The sequence below is a fragment of the Notolepis coatsorum genome (genome assembly GCF_963971535.1).
Source record: "Notolepis coatsorum genome assembly, chromosome: 9".
NCBI classification, from domain to species: Eukaryota; Metazoa; Chordata; class Actinopteri; order Aulopiformes; family Paralepididae; genus Notolepis; species Notolepis coatsorum.
The window spans coordinates 55,608,545-55,629,808 of NC_140173.1; the positions used below are offsets into that span (position 1 = coordinate 55,608,545).

General features: G+C 45.7%; 1 protein-coding gene across 1 annotated transcript in view; it reads left to right on the top strand.

The window, feature by feature from the left end:
• tasp1 (taspase, threonine aspartase, 1) overlaps positions 1–21,264 on the top strand; it is a 185,271-nt gene that overhangs the window by 99,694 nt on the left and 64,313 nt on the right. The window contains 4 exon segments of the mRNA XM_084322225.1: positions 12,961–12,992; positions 12,994–13,011; positions 13,013–13,070; positions 18,509–18,582. Of these exon segments, the coding sequence (XP_084178351.1) occupies positions 12,961–12,992; positions 12,994–13,011; positions 13,013–13,070; positions 18,509–18,582 (182 nt within the window).

Consider the following 21,264-nt stretch of genomic DNA (forward strand, 5'->3'; position numbering starts at 1 on the left):
AGTGCTTAAAATATATCTTAAATTATGGCTATGGGTCTAATACACCCGTCGCTAATCAATGAGTTGCTTGCAGTCAACATGTACAAAACGGATTGTTTTGTCATCGGTACATTTCCGCTTTATACCGTTTTGAATACGAGTATAGTTTTGGTGATTTCTAGTAATTCCAGAGAAAGACGCGATAATAGCCCTTTAGTGGAATACACAAAACACGTAATTTTTCGGCTGATTTATGAATAGTTTTCAAATCAACGCTAGATTATCGATAGTATATGTGTCCTCATGCACGATACAGAAGCGGGCCAACGGCACGCACACACACACACACACGTTGTGATCGCTGTGAAAGAAACATCTGATTAACCCAAGATTGGTAACATAGAGCCCTTACCTCGCATCTGATGTCCTGCAAAAAGATTAATCCAATTCCTGATCGCCATTCCAAATATTGATTGTGTTTATTGATCCAATGTTATATATCCAAAACACATCATCCACGCGGCTCCCAGCCTCGCCAGTCAATGTGGTATAACGATACTGCATGCCCGAGAAGGAAAACCTGGACCGGACTTTTTTTTTGATGCACAGTCCCAGCCAATCCAATCCAATGATGTGCAATACCATCCGGGAGACGATAGGCGGCGGTATTTGCCCTTTTGCGAGCTCAGACCCATTCCCAATGATAACATCAGGTTGGATGGATGAAAATGAATGGATATCGCTAATAAAAGAAATACCGATTAAAACCTGACTATACTCGTGATTGGCGCTCAAGCGTCGGCGAGTTAACCCGACTATACTCGGGTCTGGCGTCCAATGTGTTAAGGAATTAATATAAGTTTACTATAAGTAATCGTATTTAATAGGGGTGGGCGTGAGTAATCGATTTATCGATTACTCGCAGCTATGAGAAAAATCAATCTTAAATTATTATGAATTTTTATGATTTTTTTTCCCCTATTTCTTTCACATGTATGTGTAAGATTATAACTGTTGGTTGGTTTCCTTAAACATATAAGTGAATGAACTAAATTAAGTAAAACAAATAATTTTTTTGAGTTTTTTCCCCCTTTACGAGTAATACACGATCACTTGAGTATAGCATGCGATCAATCGATCTGGATTTTTCTTAAAAATGCCCATCCCTAGTATTTAACAGGGATCACTTTACACTGTATCCTATGACATAGATGCAACTCTCCCAACCTCAATAATATTCACACAAATACCCACATTCCCACAAATACCGTACTTTTCACACTATAAGCCGCACCTGACTATAAGCCGCAGCAGCTAAATTAAATGATGTGTACATATATAAACCGCACTGGACTATAAGCCGCAGGTGTTTTAATGTTTAATTACCATATGTAATTGGCATTGGGATACAATACTGTCGGACAAATAACAAGAATTAACTCATTTACAAGTTGTATTAAGTTTAGCAAATAAGGGAACAGATAAATAACATTTCAATGCAGTCAAAAAAGCAATATTTTGATTTTTACATTTTCGGGTTTGGTCACGTCGAGTCACATATAAGCCGCACCGTTATATAAGCCGCAGGGTCGAAAAATGGGGGAAAAAGCCGCGGCTTATAGTCCGAAAAGTACAGTAATCTAAACTCTAAATCTATTCTCGTTTGAACTAGTTATTTACGGGCGAAATAATGTTTCAACATTCAGACAACAATTGAACCTCTGGCACGTTGCAACATACAGATATTTGAAATGTGTTATGGAATATTTAACAAAGCAGAAATTTAAGTGCCTTTTAAATTGTAGCATAAATACTGTGACTTTGTGTGAATGTGTTCCAAGCTATACGCAAGATAGAGAGAGAGAGAGAGAGAGAGAGAGAGAGAGAGAGAGAGAGAGAGAGAGAGAGAGAGAGAGAGAGAGAGAGAGAGAGAGAGAGAGAGAGAGAGAGAGAGGGAGGAAGTGTCGGGTTCACTATGCGTGCTACAACCACAGAGCCAATAGGATCACTATCCGCTCCATCCTCGTTACGTCACAATTAGGGATGCACCGATATGAAAATTTGCCACCGATACCGATTGTTCAACTAACACAATCGTCCGATACCGATTCAGATATTTGTGGCAATTTTTTTTTTTTTCTTTTTTTTTTTGTAATATATATATATTTTTTTATGAAACAACTGTATATTTGTGTTACAAATTGTGCTCACCGATATGAACATAGGCCTCTTTACTTACTTAAAAAAGGAAACATCAAGAAATAGCACTATCTCTCTCCCAGTATGTTCTGCAGGGCTGCAGCTAGATACTAGTTCTCCCAGCATGGTCTACCTGCTGGGCTGCAGCTAGATACTATTGTCTCAACCAATGAAATTTTGATTGACAGTCGATTCTGCCAATTACGTCACACACCGCTTGCACCCGCCTCTGCTGTTACCACCAATCGGCAAGCGCGTATAAATTTTTTACTTCGGCTTTTGTCCGCCATTGATTTTGAGTTGACGAGAGCTTTTCTACAACAACAACAATGGCGGCGCGGCTGACGTTTAGCTTTTAGCTCCGCAGGATGACTTAAATGAGGCATAATGATTTTACTGCAACTAATGTTATAATAAAACAAAGCCTTTCTATACATGTGTCTGATTGAAAACGTTATTAACAGATTGCAGAATGGGTAAAACTCAGGGCTCTGTGAGCAACGGAAGGAACTGAGCTAGTATGAACGCTTGCTATGTTCGGGTAAATAATATGCTGATGTTATTGAACGTGTAACACTAACTATATAACGTTAATGCCACAAAACGAATACCTTGTTAATCATAAGTAGTAACTTTGATGCAGTAGCTTGTGTGTGTGTGTGTGTGTGTGTGGGGGGGACTGGGGACGGCGTTGTGCAGGTCGCAAGTGAACTTTTTTTTGTCTTGACGCTACACAAATTGATGGATATTTATCGGCTACTGCCATCGGCACATTCAAGCTTATCGGCCGATAGGCCGATTGCAGTCAACAAGGCACTTATCGGCCGATACCCGACCTATACATCGGTGCACCCCTAGTCACAATGCGAGTCAAATCAGAATGCCCTAATTAACTCGGGCAGGAAATGGTCTGAGCTGAATGAGAGCAATCCGCCAATATGGTATTTAGAGACACAGACACATTGATACTAACTACTATTACTATAATACAATGCTAGACACTGAAAAAAGTCATTTATAATGCATGTCACCTTTAACACTTTCGAGTCTGTTTCACTGTAACTCCACGCTGTGTTTTAAGTCCATTTCTGTCAAAAATAATCTTCATTCCCCCTTAGTAAGCACGGTGGGGAATTAATACCAATCGCCATTTTTTGGCTGACTGGGTCTATTCTTTGTCTGTTTTGTCTCTATACAGTATGTGTTAAAACTAGAGGTGGGCATAGATTACTTTTTTTAATCTAGATTAATCTATCTGCAATCCTGGATTTAATCTAGATTAATCTAGATTAAAATGGCAAAAAAAAAAAAAAAAAACTGCCGAAGGCATTCAAAATATGTGTGTTCTACCCAAATAATGACCAGAAGTAAGTCCTTACTTTTTCTTTCCTCCTTATGTTTCTCAGGCCAGGTGGCCCATTACACCATGAGCCCATCTCCCGTTTCCAAAATGCATTAGACTGTTTGAAAAAGCTGTTTTGCTATGATAATTGGTAATGCAATATCAAAATAATGTTCAATAAGATGTACTTGTGTTTAATAAGTTGTTTTATTCAGAAGTTAACACAAATAAATAATATTACCAGTACAGTACAGTATAGTATCTAGCACTCTCAGGAGCAAAACAGAAAGAATCATTTCAAACTTGAACTATGTGACATGGCTTGAATCAACTGCTCCAGTGGAGTTGCTCAGTGGCCAATGGTGTCAACTGTGGTTGTACTGGGCAGCTCCCAGGTGTGAATGGAACTGTGTGAATGTGAAGCAGGGCGTTCCTGAAAAAGAGCATCTGTGCTCAGCGAACCTACCCTGGGTAAATAAAGGTAAAAAAAAAAAAATGTTAGATTAATGCGTTAATTATATTATCGCGCGATACTAGTATAGCGTTAACGCAGCACGTTAACGCCGTTAACGGCCCAGCTCTAGTTAAAACGTTGAATAAAAAAGAACATCAAGATATTTAGCATTATATACACATTACATTTATTATAAACATATAATCTACCTTCCGTATGTGACGGCTCGCTCAAGTGCACGACTTCAGAGGCCTAGCGAGTAGGGATGGGCATTTTTAAGAAAAATACAGATCGATTGATCGCATGCTATACTCGAGTGATCATGTATTACTCGTAAGGGGAAAAAATAATATATATATATTTTTTTTAAACTGAATTTTGTTCATTCACGTATATGTTTAAGGAAACCAACAAACAGTTATAATCTTACACATACATGTGAAACAAATATGTAAAAAAAAATATATATATACCGGTATATTTTTTTTCATAAAAAATATTAATAATTTAAGATAGATTTTTCTCATAGCTGCGAGTAATCGATTACTCACACCCATCCCTACTAGCAAGGCACTGAAGAGAACTCATCCTCACTGAAGAGAACTCATCCTCACTGAAGAGAACTCATCCTCACTGAAGAGAACTCACTGAAGATAACTCATCCTCACTGAAGAGAACTCATCCTCACTGAAGAGAACTCACTGAAGAGAACTCATCCTCACTGAAGAGAACTCATCCTCACTGAAGAGAACTCATCCTCACTGAAGAGAACTCACTGAAGATAACTCATCCTCACTGAAGAGAACTCATCCTCACTGAAGAGAATTCATCCTCACTGAAGAGAACTCATCCTCACTGAAGAGAACTCACTGAAGAGAACTCATCCTCACTGAAGAGAACTCATCCTCACTGAAGAGAACTCATCCTCACCGAAGAGAACTCACTGAAGAGAACTCATCCTCACTGAAGAGAACTCATCCTCACTGAAGAGAACTCATCCTCACTCTTCATCCTCACTGAAGAGAACTCATCCTCACTCTTCATCCTCACTGAAGAGAACTCATCCTCACTGAAAGCCATGGCTTTTGTCTTGTCTGGGAGGTTTCTGGTTTAGAGCTGCTACCTGTAATGGGGACGGAAGTTTCTCTGAGCGACGTGGCGTAGCGTATCCCGTCTGCAGAACAAGTTTCTCTGAGCGACGTGGCGTAGCGTATCCCGTCTGCAGAACAAGTGTCTCTGTGAGCGACGTGGCGTAGCGTATCCCGTCTGCAGAACAAGTGTCTCTGTGAGCGACGTGGCGTAGCGTATCCCGTCTGCAGAACAAGTGTCTCTGTGAGCGACGTGGCGTAGCGTATCCCGTCTGCAGAACAAGTTTCTCTGAGCGACGTGGCGTAGCGTATCCCGTCTGCAGAACAAGTTTCTCTGTGAGCGACGTGGCGTAGCGTATCCCGTCTGCAGAACAAGTTTCTCTGAGCGACGTGGCGTAGAGTATCCCGTCTGCAGAACAAGTTTCTCTGAGCGACGTGGCGTAGCGTATCCCGTCTGCAGAACAAGTTTCTCTGAGCGACGTGGCGTAGCGTATCCCGTCTGCAGAACAAGTGTCTCTGTGAGCGACGTGGCGTAGCGTATCCCGTCTGCGGAACAAGTTTCTCTGTGAGCGACGTGGCGTAGCGTATCCCGTCTGCAGAACAAGTTTCTCTGTGAGCGACGTGGCGTAGCGTATCCCGTCTGCAGAACAAGTGTCTCTGTGAGCGACGTGGCGTAGCGTATCCCGTCTGCAGAACAAGTTTCTCTGAGCGACGTGGCGTAGCGTATCCCGTCTGCAGAACAAGTGTCTCTGTGAGCGACGTGGCGTAGAGTATCCCGTCTGCAGAACAAGTTTCTCTGTGAGCGACGTGGCGTAGCGTATCCCATCTGCAGAACAAGTTTCTCTGAGCGACGTGGCGTAGCGTATCCCGTCTGCAGAACAAGTTTCTCTGAGCGACGTGGCGTAGCGTATCCCGTCTGCGGAACAAGTGTCTCTGTGAGCGACGTGGCGTAGCGTATCCCGTCTGCGTAACAAGTTTCTCTGTGAGCGACGTGGCGTAGCGTATCCCGTCTGCAGAACAAGTTTCTCTGAGCGACGTGGCGTAGCGTATCCCGTCTGCAGAACAAGTTTCTCTGAGCGACGTGGCGTAGCGTATCCCGTCTGCGGAACAAGTGTCTCTGTGAGCGACGTGGTGTAGCGTATCCCGTCTGCAGAACAAGTTTCTCTGAGCGACGTGGCGTAGCGTATCCCGTCTGCGGAACAAGTGTCTCTGTGAGCGACGTGGTGTAGCGTATCCCGTCTGCAGAACAAGTTTCTCTGAGCGACGTGGTGTAGCGTATCCCGTCTGCAGAACAAGTTTCTCTGAGCGACGTGGTGTAGCGTATCCCGTCTGCAGAACAAGTTTCTCTGAGCGACGTGGCGTAGCGTATCCCGTCTGCGGAACAAGTGTCTCTGTGAGCGACGTGGCGTAGCGTATCCTGTCTGCAGAACAAGTGTCTCTGTGAGCGACGTGGCGTAGCGTATCCCGTCTGCAGAACAAGTTTCTCTGTGAGCGACGTGGCGTAGCGTATCCCGTCTGCAGAACAAGTGTCTCTGTGAGCGACGTGGCGTAGCGTATCCTGTCTGCAGAACAAGTTTCTCTGTGAGCGACGTGGCGTAGCGTATCCCGTCTGCAGAACAAGTGTCTCTGTGAGCGACGTGGCGTAGCGTATCCTGTCTGCAGAACAAGTGTCTCTGTGAGCGACGTGGCGTAGCGTATCCCGTCTGCAGAACAAGTTTCTCTGTGAGCGACGTGGCGTAGCGTATCCCGTCTGCGGAACAAGTTTCTCTGTGAGCGACGTGGCGTAGCGTATCCCTGTCTGCAGAACAAGTGTCTCTGTGAGCGACGTGGTGTAGCGTATCCCGTCTGCAGAACAAGTGTCTCTGTGAGCGACGTGGCGTAGCGTATCCCGTCTGCGGAACAAGTTTCTCTGTGAGCGACGTGGCGTAGCGTATCCCGTCTGCAGAACAAGTTTCTCTGTGAGTGAAGTGGCGTAGCGTATCCCGTCTGCGGAACAAGTGTCTCTGTGAGCGACGTGGCGTAGCGTATCCCGTCTGCGGAACGAGTTTCTCTGTGAGCGACGTGGCGTAGCGTATCCTGTCTGCAGAACAAGTGTCTCTGTGAGCGACGTGGCGTAGCGTATCCCGTCTGCAGAACAAGTTTCTCTGTGAGCGACGTGGCGTAGCGTATCCCGTCTGCGGAACAAGTTTCTCTGTGAGCGACGTGGCGTAGCGTATCCCGTCTGCGGAACAAGTTTCTCTGTGAGCGACGTGGCGTAGCGTATCCCGTCTGCAGAACAAGTGTCTCTGTGAGCGACGTGGCGTAGCGTATCCCGTCTGCAGAACAAGTGTCTCTGTGAGCGACGTGGCGTAGCGTATCCCGTATGCAGAACAAGTGTCTCTGTGAGCGACGTGGCGTAGCGTATCCCGTCTGCGGAACAAGTTTCTCTGTGAGCGACGTGGCGTAGCGTATCCCGTCTGCGGAACAAGTTTCTCTGTGAGTGAAGTGGCGTAGCGTATCCCGTCTGCAGAACAAGTGTCTCTGTGAGCGACGTGGCGTAGCGTATCCCGTCTGCGGAACGAGTTTCTCTGTGAGCGACGTGGCGTAGCGTATCCCGTCTGCGGAACGAGTTTCTCTGTGAGCGACGTGGCGTAGCGTATCCCGTCTGCAGAACAAGTTTCTCTGAGCGACGTGGCGTAGCGTATCCCGTCTGCAGAACAAGTTTCTCTGTGAACGACGTGGCGTAGCGTATCCCGTCTGCAGAACAAGTTTCTCTGAGCGACGTGGCGTAGCGTATCCCGTCTGCAGAACAAGTTTCTCTGAGCGACGTGGCGTAGCGTATCCCGTCTGCAGAACAAGTGTCTCTGTGAGCGACGTGGCGTAGCGTATCCCGTCTGCGGAACAAGTGTCTCTGTGAGCGACGTGGCGTAGCGTATCCCGTCTGCAGAACAAGTTTCTCTGAGCGACGTGGCGTAGCGTATCCCGTCTGCAGAACAAGTGTCTCTGTGAGCGACGTGGCGTAGCGTATCCCGTCTGCGGAACAAGTTTCTCTGAGCGACGTGGCGTAGCGTATCCCGTCTGCAGAACAAGTGTCTCTGTGAGCGACGTGGCGTAGCGTATCCCGTCTGCGGAACAAGTTTCTCTGTGAGTGAAGTGGCGTAGCGTATCCCGTCTGCAGAACAAGTTTCTCTGAGCGACGTGGCGTAGCGTATCCCGTCTGCAGAACAAGTTTCTCTGAGTGACGTGGCGTAGCGTATCCCGTCTGCAGAACAAGTGTCTCTGTGAGCGACGTGGCGTAGCGTATCCCGTCTGCAGAACAAGTTTCTCTGTGAGCGAAGTGGCGTAGCGTATCCCGTCTGCAGAACAAGTTTCTCTGTGAGCGACGTGGCGTAGCGTATCCCGTCTGCGGAACAAGTTTCTCTGTGAGCGACGTGGCGTAGCGTATCCCGTCTGCAGAACAAGTTTCTCTGTGAGCGACGTGGCGTAGCGTATCCCGTCTGCAGAACAAGTTTCTCTGTGAGCGACGTAGCGTATCCCGTCTGCGGAACAAGTTTCTCTGTGAGCGACGTGGCGTAGCGTATCCCGTCTGCGGAACAAGTTTCTCTGTGAGCGACGTGGCGTAGCGTATCCCGTCTGCGGAACAAGTTTCTCTGTGAGCGACGTGGTGTAGCGTATTCCGTCTGCAGAACAATAATTACACTGCTCTATTATTAACCTATTATGTGCTAAAACCTGCAGATTCCAATGGATTTAACAATGTTGTTTTTTCCCCCCTTGTTTGATAAAATAATGGCCCCAGATGGAATAATTGCTTTCAGTTGTGTCCCTTGGCCGCCGGAGAGGCAGAGGACCTTGTACGGTGGAATTTGAAACGAGACATTCTCGATAGATCACCTTCATTTAGTTCAAAAGAGGCTGTGCCTTGCATGTGCACTCTTCACACGTATGTGCACAGCAACGTGCATGTAGCGCTGGCTCATTGCTTACAAGTGGATGGATGGGACTCGAAATGATTCATGTGAAACTCGTTAACCATTTCACTGCCACACGACAGCCGGTTAACCCTTTCACTGTGACAATACAGAAGGTTAGCCCTTTACTATCACACAACCGACGGCGATGCTCCATCATTAGTCCATCACTAATGCCGTCGGTTGTGTGATAGTAAAGGGTTAACCTTCTGTCGTGTGGCAGTGAAAGGGTTAAGTCTTCCAGGGTACTCTATCTCACAGCTACTAAATCATTCCTTTTGGAATGCCTCCAGATTGCTTGAACTTTCTACCTTGTTTTATTACATATTTTTATTTAATTGTTTTATTATCCTTTAAAAAAATATATATGTATGGCCTTATTTGCCAACCGGTGCCACGTAGTGCAGTTTATTACGGCGCAATTCCCCCCCTCGGATAATAATGAGAGAGAGAGAGAGAGAGAGAGAGAGAGAAAAAAAAAAAACACACTGTGTAAACACTGCGTGTCTCCCGGGAGAGGGAGCCGGGAGACACGCAGTGTTTACAGTTCGTTCTCTCGGTTCGGGAGCATGCGCTGTGGCGCAGCGCGGTGGTGGACTATGAGGCGCCGTTTGGGACAAAAGCCTGGCTAATACAGGACACAGCCTATCCAGTTGGTCCGCGAGAGAGGGCCAGTTGGTGCGCCGATTGGGACAAAAGCCTGTCGAATACAGACACTGAGGTCCAGTTGGTCCGCGCGCGCCGACATGTTTTGTCGAATACAGACACCGAGGTCCAGTTGATCCACCACCGTGGGTCTATCTCTCTCTTGCTCGCTCTCGCTCGGCTGGCAGCTAGAGGGGGGCGGGCGTTATTATGCAAATGAGGACCACCTGGTAAACAAGAATACCCTGAAGACTCTAGCAGGAGCACTCATTCAAGGGTACTACGACTATGCTTGCACCTCATGGTACCAAAGCACCTCAAAGGCACTAAAAAACAAATTACAAACATCTCAAAACAAGCTAGTCAGACTACTACTTGACCTGACTCCTAGAACCCACCTCACCCCTGCCCACTTTGACAACCTAGGATGGCTTAGAGTAGACGACAGAGTACAGCAACTTGCAATGGGCCTGGTCTACAAGATACACTACGCGACCAAGGTACCCATGTACATGTCAAAATACTTCCCAAAGGTCAGTGAATACCACGATCACAACACCAGAGGGAGCTCCACAAATCATGTAAAACCCAGATTCGGCTCAAACAAGGGACTAAACACGTTTCGCAATTATGCCACATCAATGTGGAACGCCCTGCCTAAAGCTGTAAAGGAATGTGAATCACTACCCACCTTCAAAAACACTCTCAAAAAACACCTACGTGAGACTGCAATTCGAAACTGGCCCCTACAAATGTCCTAACCTAGTTGTACAGTAAATGACCAAGTAAGGCTTTGTCACATTCCAATGTACAGTGTAAAATGTGTGTGTGTCCCCTACCCAACCCCCCCCCCCCCCCCCCCCCCCCCACCTCCAATGTACAGCCCTCACCCAACCCACCCAACCCCACCCCACCAACCTCCTCCAATGTACAGTTTCTACGCCAAATGTATATACACTCCTTTCTGGACACTTTTGTATCACAAACAGTACTGTATTTGCAAATCTGATATGTCATAAATGTATAGATGTAGCAGTACTGTCTATCTGTATGTCATGTATGTCATATATGTTATGATGAATTGAAAATGGGGGACCCTGGTGGAAACAAGACGAAAGTCTTTCTCTGGTCTGCATCCCCTTAACAATTGTATGTATTGAGATGTACTGTACTGTACCCATTCTGCAATCTGTTAATAAACTTTTCAATCAATCAATCAAAAACCTGACGTCCCGAATACGCTAATTTTCAGATGACTCACTTGAGGGAGGGACATTATTGTGAGATGAGAATTGGAAGAATGCGCCAAATCGAGAATTAGAGACATAGATCCTATGACTATAAAGTCCACATAGCTAGAAAATGACCCTAAACACTGAAAAGGTAATTTATAGATAGTTCCCCTTTAATGTCTGGCCTTGGGAGAGAGTTGCGTTCATGGTTACAAATTGACTTGACTTACCGAGAGAGACAGCACTAGTTAGGTACGATTCATTCACTACGGGCAGAGACGCCATACTCGCGAAACTTTTTTACTCACTCATAGTTCAGATTCTAAGTGTTAATATAACTAATATATAATATAACGTATAATATAACTGATAGTGCATACAGACCCTCATCTGCACCTTTGATTACACGGTTTACTTGCTCATATTCTTATATTCATATTTTTATATTCAGATACTTTATTGCCTATATTTATGTATTTCTACTATTGCCCTGCCCATACCTGTACTTCCCCTCCCCCATGCCACTATGTAGGGATGGGTACCTTTCACATTTGAACCGATACGGTACCTGTACCTGTGAATCGATACCGGTACTCAACGGTACCTTTTTTCGGTACTTTAGTCTAAAAAAAAAATTATTTACCTACCTCAGTCGTGAAAAAAAAATTCAAACTTCAAATAACTACAATTTCGACCGTTTTCGGCTTGCCATTGCTCCAACTGCTTTGTTGTTGATCAAGTCAAATCCTAGGTAAGCATATATTGTGCGTGTGAACGTTGACATGAAAGAAAAAAGTTAAAAAAAAAAAAAAAAACGGTATCTCACTTGAATCGATACTCGGTAGTACCGACGTGTTTCGGTTCGGTACCTCAAAAGAACCGAATTCGGTACCCATCCCTACCACTATGACACCTGAATTTCCACAAGGGGATCAATAAAGGAATATCTTATCTTTAGACGGCGTACTCCCAGAACTTTTCTTTAGGTACGTTTATTTAGTACAGGCAGAGACAAGCGTACTCACAGAGACTGTGTACTCACAGAGACCGCATACTCACAGAGACTGTGTACTCACAGAGACCGCATACTCACAGAGACTGTGTACTCACAGAGACTGCATACTCAGAGACAGCATACTCACAGAGACTGTGTACTCACAGAGACCGCATACTCACAGAGACCGCATACTCACAGAGACTGTGTACTCACAGAGACCGCATACTCACAGAGACTGTGTACTCACAGAGACTGTGTACTCACAGAGACCACATTCTCACAGAGACAGCATACTCACAGAGACTGTGTACTCACAGAGACCGCATACTCACAGAGACTGTGTACTCACAGAGACTGTGTACTCACAGAGACCACATACTCACAGAGACAGCATACTCACAGAGACTGTGTACTCACAGAGACCGCATACTCCAGAGACTGTGTACTCACAGAGACTGCATACTCAGAGACAGCATACTCACAGAGACTGTGTACTCACAGAGACCGCATACTCACAGAGAGACTGTGTACTCACAGAGACCGCATACTCACAGAGACCGCATACTCACAGAGACTGTGTACTCACAGAGACCGCATACTCACAGAGACTGTGTACTCACAGAGACTGTGTACTCACAGAGACCACATACTCACAGAGACAGCATACTCACAGAGACTGTGTACTCACAGAGACCGCATACTCACAGAGACTGTGTACTCACAGAGACTGTGTACTCACAGAGACCACATACTCACAGAGACAGCATACTCACAGAGACTGTGTACTCACAGAGACTGTGTACTCACAGAGACCACATACTCACAGAGACAGCATACTCACAGAGACTGTGTACTCACAGAGACCGCATACTCACAGAACTGTTCTTCAGGTACGTTTATTTAGTACAGGCAGAGACAGCGTACTCACAGAGACCACATACTCACAGAACTGTTCTTTAGGTACGTTTATTTAGTACTCACGGAACTGTCCTATATTAATAAACATATGAATCCGTTAAACAAAATACTGTTCTCACTGTCTTTTGTCTGTGTGTTCTTCTCTCATGTATCCAGGCTCACCCCTCCTGGCCAGCGAGGACTGTGTCCCTGGGTGGGGTCATCGTCCGTACGCTGCTGCAGATGTGTGGAGGCCCAGCCGTCTCAAGACATCCAAGCTCTGCTGGGTAAGGCACATACGGCGGTGTAGTATAAAATAAACTAGGGCTTCCCGGCCCTTTTGTTGGCAGGTGACCCACGGCCAAATGTCCAAGATTCCAGCGGCTCAGCGTTTAAAACGCATATTAGAAATGTGTTTTTGAACGTCGTGCAAAACGCATAAACATGGTTTCATTCTCCGTTGGGTGGAAATGGAGCCGCTTGTGAGGCTCTTCACGGAGGCTTCTGTGCTGACCAGAACCAGCCCGCAACACTTGTTTTCATTTCGAAATTTGAAATTGGATGTTATTACAGTCATACAGGTTATTACAGGGCTTTTATTTCCTCTAGGACCCCATTTCATATTAAGGGTATCCCACCGCACGGGGTCCTACCGCAAGGATCGCAAAGCCTGATTGAAATCTAACCACACAACCCCCCCCCATCCGACTGCCCCCAGCTGGTGGCAGGTGGAGAGTAGGCGGTGGGCATCTTTACAAATCCATCATCCGATAGTCTGGTCAGCGGGTTTGGGCTGTGGCTTTCCTAGCGGGTGGTCCCGGCTTTAACCAGCACAATCAGGCTCTGGTTTCACACCCTTGGTCGGAGGTTCAAAACGAGACCTCCACTACAGAGCCAGCCTCTAATCTTCTCCCTCCGCCCACCCTGGCTGCTGCCGTCCGCGGATCTGGTTTCCCTACCTGGAACACTGCCTTCCCTCCGCGCGGCTACCACCGGGTGCCTCTGTGCCGTCCTGTGTCTGGTTCCCTGCCCCCCCCCCCCCCCCCCCCTGGGAACACTGCCTCCCTCCGCACGGTGCCTCTGTGCTGTGGCCCGTGTTCTGGAAAATACATCTGGATCGGCAGTAAAAGAAGGACCCTAATTGGATGTGTAGTGGTTATGTCATTGCCGTTTTTCGTGTGCCACCCTCTGTCCACCCAATGCATTTCCCCATTGCCCATTTATAAATTGTCTCGTTTAAAACAAATAAAGCATTAACATTTGCATGGTGTACCTTTCTGTGCGTATTCATCCACAAGCTATACTGTAGCTCACATTAAAATATTCGCAACTAATCATAAAAAAAATCGCCAAATTTTATTTCAACCAAAAAATGCTTAAGAAATTATGTTAGTGATAGAAGGAACTCATTTTATGCAAAAATGGAAAGCTTTTCAATTTCCATGCGGCAGAACTGTTACAATAGCTGATAATCCATTTTCCCAAGGATAAATCCCTATACGGGTGGAACAACCAGTGACGTCAGACTACACCTCCCACCCAGGAGGTCTATGGTAGTGTTCAACCAGCACAATACCCCCCCCCCCCCCCCAAAAAGAACCAAACAACAACACTACTGTATTAAATCCTACTGAGCCAAGAATGACATTGGACCTACGCCAAGAATGATTGTATCATCATTTTAATGGATGCAGCAGGAGCCAGATGCAGGATAATCTTCGCTCATACAGGTGCTTTCGGAGAGAACGTCCTGGTTTTGTAAGACGCTGACGTTGATTGTAAACGTGTATTTTAAGTGAGGCCTGGCCACAGAGAAAACAGTGCTGCCGCCGTTAGATTAGATTGAAATGTATTGTCCTCGTACAGTACAACGAGAAGAGCCTGCCACCCAACCAGAGTGCAAGCTAACCATAAAGAAGAGGCTGCCACCCAACCAGAGTGCAAGCTAACCATAAAGAAGAGCCTGCCACCCACCAGAATGCAAGCTAACCATAAAGAAGAGACTGGCACCCAACCAGAGTGCAAGCTAACCATAAAGAAGAGGCTGCCACCCAACAGAATGCAAGCTAACCATAAAGAAGAGACTGGCACCCAACCAGAGTGCAAGCTAACCATAAGAAGAGGCTGCCACCCAACCAGAGTGCAAGCTAACCATAAAGAAGAGCCTGCCCACCCAACCAGAATGCAAGCTAACCATAAAGAAGAGACTGGCACCCAACCAGAGTGCAAGCTAACCATAAAGAAGAGGCTGGCCACCCAACCAGAATGCAAGCTAACCATAAAGAAGAGACTGGCACCCAACCAGAGTGCAAGCTAACCATAAAGAAGAGGCTGGCACCCAACCAGAGTACAAGGTAACCGCACAGCACAACGAGAAGAGGCTGGCACCCAACCAGAGTGCAAGGTAACCGTAAAGAAGAGGCTGGCACCCAACCAGAGTGCAAGGTAACTAAAGAAGAGGCTGGCACCCAACCAGAGTGCAAGGTAACCGTAAAGAAGAGGCTGGCACCCAACCAGAGTGCAAGGTAACCGTAAAGAGAGGCTGGCACCCAACCAGAGTGCAAGGTAACTAAAGAAGAGGCTGGCACCCAACCAGAGTGCAAGGTAACTAAAGAAGAGGCTGGCACCCAACCAGAGTGCAAGGTAACCGTAAGAAGAGGCTGGCACCCAACCAGAGTGCAAGGTAACCGTAAAGTGCATTAACCTTTGTCGTGTGGCAGTGAAAGGGTTAACCTTCTGTTTTGTTGCAGTGAAAGGGTTAACCCTTTGATAGTGGTGTAGTGAAAGGGTTAACAACATACAGTGTGATTAAATGGCCCCCGTATATATGAAGCCACTGAGTAACATGGTATCGTTGAAGGACGAGAGGAGCCGGCGTTCTGTGTAACAGGAGGACAAGACGTCTTCATTTAGAAGCAACGCTGACATCCGGCAAAGATCTATTGTGTCATCCGTCATCTCAGTCGACGACACGTCCCAAGATCCCACTGGCACGGACCGACCGACCCACTGACTACCTCTCCGGGCGCTTGGCGGGGGGGTCTTGCACTTGCCGCCTGGAGTCGGAGAGCGCTCTTCATCGTTCACAGCGTGGACTGCCTCCACCACCGCGGGCCCGATTGGAGTGGACAGGGAAACATTCTGTTGATTTACAAGACTAAACAGTCCCGCTGAATCCCCGCCACATCCTTTGGCGCTGTAATTAAGTTTCACATCAGCTCGCGAGTTCTGCAACCGTATGCCATTATTTTTTCCATGATCTCCGGGGGGGGGGGGGGGGGGGGGGGGGGGGGGGCGTGTGCTCGAGCTTGACACATCTGAGGGAGCCCTGCCAGCTGTCAAACAGAACGTCCCCAGCGGAGACGAGAAATGTATTGACTGAGCAACCTCTGGGCCTGGGCTTCATCCGAATGACCAACTTTGAGTTTCTCTCTCTCTCTCTCTCTCTCTCTCTCTCTCTCTCTCTCTCTCTCCTCTCTCTCTCTATCCTTTCTTCGTATCCCTCCCTTGTTTGTATTGTCTTCATCCAGCCCTGTTCAGCCCTGATCCAGCCCTGTGAATCATTCATGTGTTTTCACAGTCAGGCTCCTGTTTCAGTTCTATACACAAACTGACCTAACCTACAAATGAAATTAAGCACATTGCAGGACTCAAACTACCTCCCCCCCCCCCCCCCACCTCCTGACTCAGATATATACATCATCTATTAACATAATCGGATACTCAATAAAGAGAGTATAACTGAAAGTTGAAATATATCCAAATAATTTGGGTCAGTCCTAGGTTAGTTACACTGTGTGCTTGTTGACCAAATTCCAATCCAGTGTTGGAGCCAGCTGTGTTTGTTGACAGACATCATCTAAAATGATCAAACACAATACAAATAATAATGTTGCTTGTGCAAGGCCATCTCCATCACTGGGCATTCTCTCTCTCTCTATCTCTCTCTCTCTCTCTCTCTCTCTCTCTCTCTCTCGCTCTCGCTCTCGCTCTCTCTCTCTCTCTCTCTCTCTCTCTCGCTCTCGCTCTCTCTCTCTCTCTCTGTGTGTGTGTGTTATTGTAAGCCAACTACAAGATTCAAGAGGTTTATTAGTCACATACATGAGACATGTAGTGAAATGAAGGTGGCCATGCCCGGCTTGATTGTGCAAAAAATAAATAAAATACAAATAATAATAGAATATATAATAGATTGACATGATAAAAGGGACTAAGATACAATACAATGCTAAGCTTACGAATTTAAAGGTAATGAGTCCTATATACACTACTATACAATATACTATACAGTTATGCTATATAACTATACTATACTATACAAAAACATACAGTTGTGTTTTTTAAAGTGACCGTTGCTTTTTCCTAAAGTGACCTGTAGTGTGTGTGTGTGTGTTCATGTGTGCTTGTGTGTGGAGAGATCAGTGTTCTGATGGCCTGGGGGAAGACTTAATCGACAACTTGATCGATTATGAACCCATTAGCAAATGCAACCCTTATAACAAACACTTCTGTGTTAAAACTGTGACATTTCAGTTGTTCTGATCTTCAGCAGACATTCCCCCACCACCTCTTACAAACACCTCACAGTGATGCTGCAATGGCAGGAAGTAAGGGCCTAATCGAAACATCTCTCTTCCTCCTCCTCTCTGCGGTGTTCCTTCCACAGGTTAGTTGTGGTAGCGAGTTGAGACAGGCAGTACACACAGGCGAGCAGTGGGATGACGAGATGAGACATCCATTAAGGAGTTGTTATATCAATTTGTGGAAATGTTCTTTGCTGCGGGCCTGCATGGTGTTGTGGTGAGCCGCTATCTTCTTTGTTGCGGGCCTGCATGGTGTTGTGGTGAGCCGCTATCTTCTTTGTTGCGGGCCTGCATGGTGTTGTGGTGAGCCGCTATCTTCTTTGTTGCGGGCCTGCATGGTGTTGTGGTGAGCCGCTATCTTCTTTGTTGCGGGCCTGCATGGTGTTGTGGTGAGCCGCTATCTTCTTTGTTGCGGGCCTGCATGGTGTTGTGGTGAGCCGCTATCTTCTTTGCTGCGGGCCTGCATGGTGTTGTGGTGAGCCGCTATCTTCTTTGCTGCGGGCCTGCATGGTGTTGTGGTGAGCCGTTATCTTCTTTGCTGCGGGCCTGCATGGTGTTGTGGTGAGCCGTTATCTTCTTTGTTGCGGGCCTGCATGGTGTTGTGGTGAGCCGCTATCTTCTTTGTTGCGGGCCTGCATGGTGTTGTGGTGAGCCGTTATCTTCTTTGCTGCGGGCCTGCATGGTGTTGTGGTGAGCCGCTATCTTCTTTGTTGCGGGCCTGCATGGTGTTGTGGTGAGCCGTTATCTTCTTTGCTGCGGGCCTGCATGGTGTTGTGGTGAGCCGTTATCTTCTTTGCTGCGGGCCTGCATGGTGTTGTGGTGAGCCGTTACAAATAAAGCTATGGAAGCAGGGTTCGCACAAGGTCCTTGAAGTGCTTAAAGTGCTTTATTTTTTACAACAAAAAGTCAAGGCCTGGAATTCCTTGAAAACAGCCCATTTGTTTGTGCTTAAAAGGTCCTTGAAATCAACCATTCTCATTGAAAGTTTTGTTCATCCATGATAAAATTGTTCTGAATCAAGAAATTGCATTTTTTTAATATATCTAAAGTGTAACTAATTAAATTAAATTTTGCAATGTCTGTGGGAACCCTGTGTATGGGAAACGTTGCTCTGAACCGTTCTGTCTCGTCTGCCTTCACAGTGGAGTTCCTGTGGAGCCACACCACAGAGAGCATGTGCGTCGGCTACATGTCTGCCCAGGATAGCAAAGCCAAGGTGAGCCTCACAGCTTGATTTGATTTGATTTGATTTGTTTATTTGCGATGGGACAGTGCAGGTTAATGAACAAAATCTCCAATGCATTACAAAATAAAAGCTTGTAAACAAGCCAGACTATAGCCAAGGCTAGTTTCCATCTGTTGTCCCTTTTAAGAGGATGTTACCTGGAATCATAAAACATCTAAAAACATTTGATTATAACAACAATGACAGTAGTATAAACACATGTGTGTACAACAAATCACAATAACACTTTAATACAGTACATAATAAAATACATAATATTACAGTAATTAATAATTCACTGCTATCTTTGTGTGTGCAGGTTTGGTTTGTCACCAGCCATTCCTTTAGTTGTGTTTTAAAGGTGCTGAGCGTGGGGCGTTCTCTGATTTCAGGTGGCAGATTGTTCCAGTCAGACCAAAGAGTGTGCGCCTGTAGGGGATCACAGCCTGTAATAATAATAATAATAATAATAATAATAAACTTTATTTGTATATCACCTTTCATACAGAAACTGCAGCTCAAAGTGCTTCACAACAGAAAAAAGACAGGCATAAAATGAGCACATAAAGTGCAGACATATAAAATCAGTTTTTCACATTAGGATCTAACATCCCAACAGGCCACCTTGTTTATGGTTTGATTCCGTTTTAAATAGACAATAATAAAAAGAGTAAGATAAAATAGACAGATTAAAACAGTGCAGTGCAATAAAATAGTAGAATAGAGTACCGTAATTCCTCTAATAGTGACCCGGGCTTGTATTTGTTTCAACTGTAGCGGGTACCAGGCTTTTATTAGGAGGAGGCATGTATAAGAGAGAGGCCTATATTTCAAATTTTCAAACAGATCATAATGAATAAATCAACATTTTGTGTCAGTTTGAACCCAGTAAAATGTACTGGGTTCATTTATTGAAACCAAGTACTGTATGAAATAGTAAACAGTGCAATTACAGGTGGTCACTGGTCATTTCAACGTTTTCAAAGTGAAATCAAGTAACTTTACCTTAGCAGCTCCGGGTACTGTAGGTAGCAACGTTAGCTCTCATAACGTTAGCTAGTTAGCAGCTCCGGGTACTGTAGGTAGCAACGTTAGCTCTCATAACGTTAGCCAGTTAGCAGCTCCGGGTACTTTAGGTAGCAACGTTAGCTCTCATAACCTTAGCCAGTTAGCAGCTCCGGGTACTGTAGGTAGCAACGTTAGCTCTCATAACGTTAGCCAGTTAGCAGCTCCGGGTACTGTAGGTAGCAACGTTAGCTCTCATAACGTTAGCCAGTTAGCAGCTCCGGGTACTGTAGGTAGCAACGTTAGCTCTCATAACGTTAGCCAGTTAGCAGCTCCGGGTAGCCTCCGGCTACAGTAGGTAGCAACGTTAGCTCTTTTACCGTCAGCTGCTTTCAGCTCTGTTGTTGTTGTGTTACGTGCTGCGCGTGACCCGTGTTCCATACGGAAGTAAGGAGAGGTTCGCTCACGCGTATATTAGTAACCCGGTTTGTATTAGGAGGTCGGCTTATAATTGCTTAGCTCAACAGCACACCCGGACATTAATAGAGAGTCGGTTTTTAATTGAATACAGGTCACTATTAGAGGAATTACGGTAGATTAAGAAAAAAATATGTACAGTCGTTTTTTTACAATAGTTCTGGATTACTGTTCAACAGTTCAAAGTAATCTTTACCTTCTCTGTTTGGTATCCACAGTTTAAAACTTGACAGTCTTCCCTGCTGTTTGATACCCACTTTGACCCTTCGAACCTCCCACCCAGGGCAAACCTCCCTTTCAGGGCGCAGTTCCCTCTCTCAGGGTGCAGTTCTAGGCCTGGGCCCTCATTCATCAACGTGACGTAGAAAATGTTCTATTTCCATACTTAAGCACAGAATTTAGAATGTGTGCACGCACAAAGAAAACGGGATTTATCACACGTGCGTACACAGGTCCTACGCACACCTGTCATGATAAATATCACCTTGGTCCTACGCCGAGGCTCGTGCACACTTTCACGTATTTGCATACCAAAACCGCCCCGATTAACCATATACGGTAATGGCACACCCCCATGAAATGTGGAAAAATGGACTAAACCGAGGGAAGCGTGTTATGAGACAGGCTGACAGACGTGTACACGTACGGTGATGTCGGATATGATATCTATTAACCATTGCTGCCTGGGCAGCGCAAACACTAATAAAGACCGTGCTGGAATATGACTGCCTTTTTCCGTTTTGTTTGATTAATACCCAGGGATTAAAGTTCTCCTCAATTTTATTCCAAATCGCGACGGATTTTCCGTCAATTTTCTACCTGCTGCATATGATTTCTAGAGGCATACAATCCATTTTGATGTCAGTATTGGGTAGCCTATATAAACAATAATACGAGAGCATATACAAGAACAATGAATCTCACTGCCATGTATGATGTAGCCTGCCTATGTGATCAATACAAACTGAATTCCATCATGTTTGTGTGCGGGAGCTCACAAGGCTGTTGTCACAATGGGTGGTAGTGGTACAGTAATAACAGTCTACACAATATCACGATGGACCATGCCATGTAGCCTATGTTCTATTATGACATGATCTGTGACGACAAATGTTCTAGAATGTTTGATTATGACAGCATGCCTATGATCAATAAAAACGCGAACTTGAATCCCATCATCATATTTACATA